At 42.0% G+C, this 4,000-nt stretch overlaps 1 protein-coding gene across 1 annotated transcript; it reads left to right on the forward strand.

Annotated features, from left to right (window-relative positions):
- The first annotated feature begins 218 nt into the window (after nucleotides 1–218).
- On the forward strand, nucleotides 219–3,519 carry fgf20a (fibroblast growth factor 20a). The gene is made up of 3 exons (XM_084930826.1): nucleotides 219–1,007; nucleotides 1,822–1,925; nucleotides 2,058–3,519. Exons 1-3 carry the CDS (start codon nucleotides 683–685, stop codon nucleotides 2,301–2,303), a joined length of 675 nt encoding a protein of 224 aa, XP_084786952.1. The 5' UTR covers nucleotides 219–682; the 3' UTR covers nucleotides 2,304–3,519.
- The last annotated feature ends 481 nt before the right edge of the window (nucleotides 3,520–4,000 follow it).

Below are 4,000 nucleotides of genomic sequence, written 5' to 3' on the forward strand. Positions count from 1 at the left end.
AGGGAAAATACGCCTGTCATGCTAATTTTTATTAGTGGTTATTAATTTTCCTTTCACGTGCCCCTGCGCTAAGACTGAACATCAAAGGTGAGACGGGAGAATAACGAGAACAAAAATTAGCCATAAAGAGAGGGGATCGGGCCATATTTGCATAAAAGGCAACCTGGGGTTAATAGGAGGCAGTGCGCTATAAATGTGGAGTGGTTTGCACTGGTTTCACTGCGCTACACACTGCTGCTGGGGGAGGTATCACTTGAGAGAAGAAATAAAAGGCTGAAGTGAATTTAGCGAGAGAGAGCAAGAGAGGGGGGTGAGAAAGAGAGCGAGAGAGAGAGGAAAACCCTGGTGCGCACCGGAGCAAAGGGGGAGTATCCCGAGTTGAAGAGGAGAGAATAGAAGAGGGGAAAGAAGGATAAATAGCAGAAGAGAGGAGACGGGGGACACACGCTGCAGCAAGAGGGGAAGCGTACGCATCCAACATCAAGATAACGCAGGAGTTTAATCTCAATTAGATGCCAGTCTGATCACAGGGATTTTCTCTGCACGCACGGTCAACTTTTTCCCTTTCTTCGTCTTTCGGCTTGACCTTCGCTCACTTGCTCATATAGAGGCTCTCTACTCATCACTTGGAACTCGACTTGGAGCTCCTACGCTGCAAACAGGATCTGGTGTGTCATCTGTGATGGGGGCAGCGGCCGAGGTTGGGAGCTTCGCCAACGGATTTTTGGACAGCTTTGGTGCCGTTCCGGCTCCCGTTGGCTCTCAGTTTATTCTCACCCCTGCCGGGGCGGTGGACTACAATTCGGCGACCGGATTGATAATGGGGGGACATGGACAACAGCAAGAGCACCTAATGTCTGCGGAGAGGCTGTCCCGGAGCCTGGCGGACCTCAGCCATCTGAAGGGGATTCTGAGGCGGAGGCAGCTGTACTGCAGGACCGGGTTCCACCTGGAGATTCATCCTGACGGCACCGTGCAGGGCACCAGGAAAGACCACAGCAGATTCGGTACAGAGCCTGTGAATTCTGGCAGCACAAGTAGTAGTAAGAGCATAGAAAAGCTATTTTGAATTTTCAGACTGATTGACACACTGTCAGGTATCTTTGTGGTGGAGACGCTGACAGACTCACATATAAACAGAATCTAAACAGGGGAGGAAATAGTGATAATCAGCATACAGCAGCGAATAGCTTACTGGATTATATACCAAATAATATATAAAATAGAGGTGGCCATGAGTTATAACAGAGGACTTATAACTCATACGGGAAAATAGCTGCATCACTCCTACAGTCACAGCCGTCGTGACTTGAAATACCCATGCCAATACAGGCTGCTGTGATCAAACGCTAATCATGAATGCAGCCGCTATTTCCAGGTGGAACAACATTTGAGATATTTTATGTTTGCACATTTCTACCACGTTTCCTCTTTCAGATTAGATTGGACGCTTTTACAAACTTATCTCCAGCTATCAAGATAAAAAGCTGCAGGTTGCGGCACATCAAAAGTAGATTATTTATCGCTGCAAGGTTGTAGCGCCTCTGGTACTTGATTCATTTCATTTGAGATTTGGTTGTAACCTCATACCAGAAACCACTCTAATCTAACTTGTCAGAGGCATTTGATGGACATACTCTACGAATTTGTATGGAGAACAGACACAATTTAGTAAACTGAAACGTTGTCAGCAAGACTAGTGCTCTATTATACCAAATATGAATTGCTATTTAATATTTCCATGTTGCCAGATATGCTAATGATTGCTTAATTAATTAATGATTGATTAATTAATTAATGTAATGTAATGTGTGTTTGCAGGTATACTGGAATTCATCAGTTTAGCTGTGGGACTCGTCAGCATCAAAGGGGTGGACAGTGGCCTTTACCTTGCCATGAACAGCAAGGGAGAATTGTATGGCTCTGTAAGTATACACCTTTGAACAGATACATATTGGCACACACATATTTTTTTTTTTCAAGAATGATGTCCACAGCCAGTAGGTGGCACATTTTGCACCCTAAAACTCATCCTTTGTTGTCCTCTCTTTCTGCAGGAGAAGCTGTCAGCAGAATGTGTTTTCAGAGAGCAATTTGAAGAAAACTGGTACAACACCTACTCCTCTAACATCTATCGGCATGGAGAGAAAGGTTCATTTTATTTTGTTGCTTTGAACAAAGATGGGACGTCCCGTGATGGAACAAGATCAAGGAGGCATCAGAGGTTCACTCACTTCCTACCAAGACCTGTAGATCCAGAAAGAGTTCCAGAGCTGTACAGAGACATACTGGGTCAGAGCTGAGGCAGAATGAATTAGCTGGTGAAAAGCAAGGTTAAAAGCAGAAGTGCACCCGAGGTCATCCCCTTAAGGGAGATGGATGATCTTGTTTATGTGGACAAAATAGGATCGTAAAAATGCACCAAATCAACACTCCCCACTGCTGGCATGGAGGAAGGAAAGAAAACCCGACTGGCTGGGGAGTGTGACTGAACAGCATCAGGGATCTTCTGTGGAACCTGTGAAGAGCCCCATGACAGAGACTACTGGGGCTCCACATATTTTCACCTTATCAGCCTATGCAAAAGCCCTAGTGGCCAAACGGATGATCTTTAAATTTTTATTAAGTTTCACTAATGAAATCCAACTATCTGCTTGCCCAGACTGCATGTTCAAAAGGACAAAGCTGTGAACTTGATAGCTGAGATTAACCACTGGCTGCTAGTAACCTTTTACTGCTGTGTCTTGTCAATTTTGATGTTTTGAGTCGACCTTTTATTCCAACATTACTGTGGCTGCTAAGTAAACAAATAATTTACATGCAAAATCCACTATAAAGTGTGGCTGGTTTACATAAAAAAAAAAGTTCATGCACTGGAAAGCAGCCACATTTGTTCTGCAAAACGGGTCTTAGAGCTGGGATAATCACATGTACTGAAATGACTGTTGTGATGGCATGGGTGAAGTACCCTTTGAAATCAATCCAGACTATGATTTTTCTGCAAAATGCATGGGGAGGAAGAGAAGAATAACAGTGTCCTGTGTGTGGGATGGTGCGTTTTGTAATGGAGCTCTTATGGAAGCCAGTGAAGGAATTCCGACTGCTGTCAAACAATGGATGGGACTGACAAAGACACCTTTACAGACATTTTGAAATCTTTATTCTTATTTATGAGTTTTCCTTTCCAAGGACATACAGTATATTTATTTCATATATTTATTTATTTTGAGACTATATTTTTACAGCTATGAGATAAAATAAAATAAAAACATCCAGAATATGCACGAGATTTTTCTTATTTATTTTATCATCATAGTATAAACTGTTGTTTTGTGGTCATTGAAGGAGGTCTTTTCATAGTTTTTGAGACTTTGTGTTCTGCATATTGGCGCTATGACTTCTTAAACTGCAGTATCGATCATATCAGTCTTTCCAATCTTTCCAGTGCTTTGTCTGTTTGAGCCAATGTGGTTAACTTAATCTGCATGTTGGCAATGATATTAAAAACGTTGACTACTTTATGACTAGTACAACATTTATCTGGAGAACTTGTCTGGAACAACCAATCACTAACCTTAAAAACAGACATCCATAAGAAATGTATACATTATCCTAAATAGAGGCACTTTAAGTCTTTTTCAATGTTAAACTGTGGTGGTGTAGCATTTTTGTGTGAAAACAGTTTATATAAGACTTCTGTATAGCACACGTGTGTGATTCCTCCCTCTCAGCTCTTCTAGAAGCCTCCTTTTTTGTCAGCCCCTGTCTACTGGTAGGCAGGGGCAATATCCAGAAAACAGGAAGAAAGAAGATACGAGGAAGTAAAAGTTGAAAGCTACCCTATTCTGTGATTCAATCACACACACAGAAAAATTCCCATATTTCAACTTTAATATTTGTTACTCTCCAAAAAAACAAGACAACTGAAATGACATCATTTGGGCATTTTTCCATTCTTAATAATTACATCAAGAGCTGCACATAGTACTGATTTATACAC

The sequence above is a fragment of the Perissodus microlepis genome, chromosome 6, assembly GCF_051167445.1.
Source record: "Perissodus microlepis isolate ML-2025 ecotype Zambia chromosome 6, ASM5116744v1, whole genome shotgun sequence".
NCBI lineage: Eukaryota > Metazoa > Chordata > Actinopteri > Cichliformes > Cichlidae > Perissodus > Perissodus microlepis.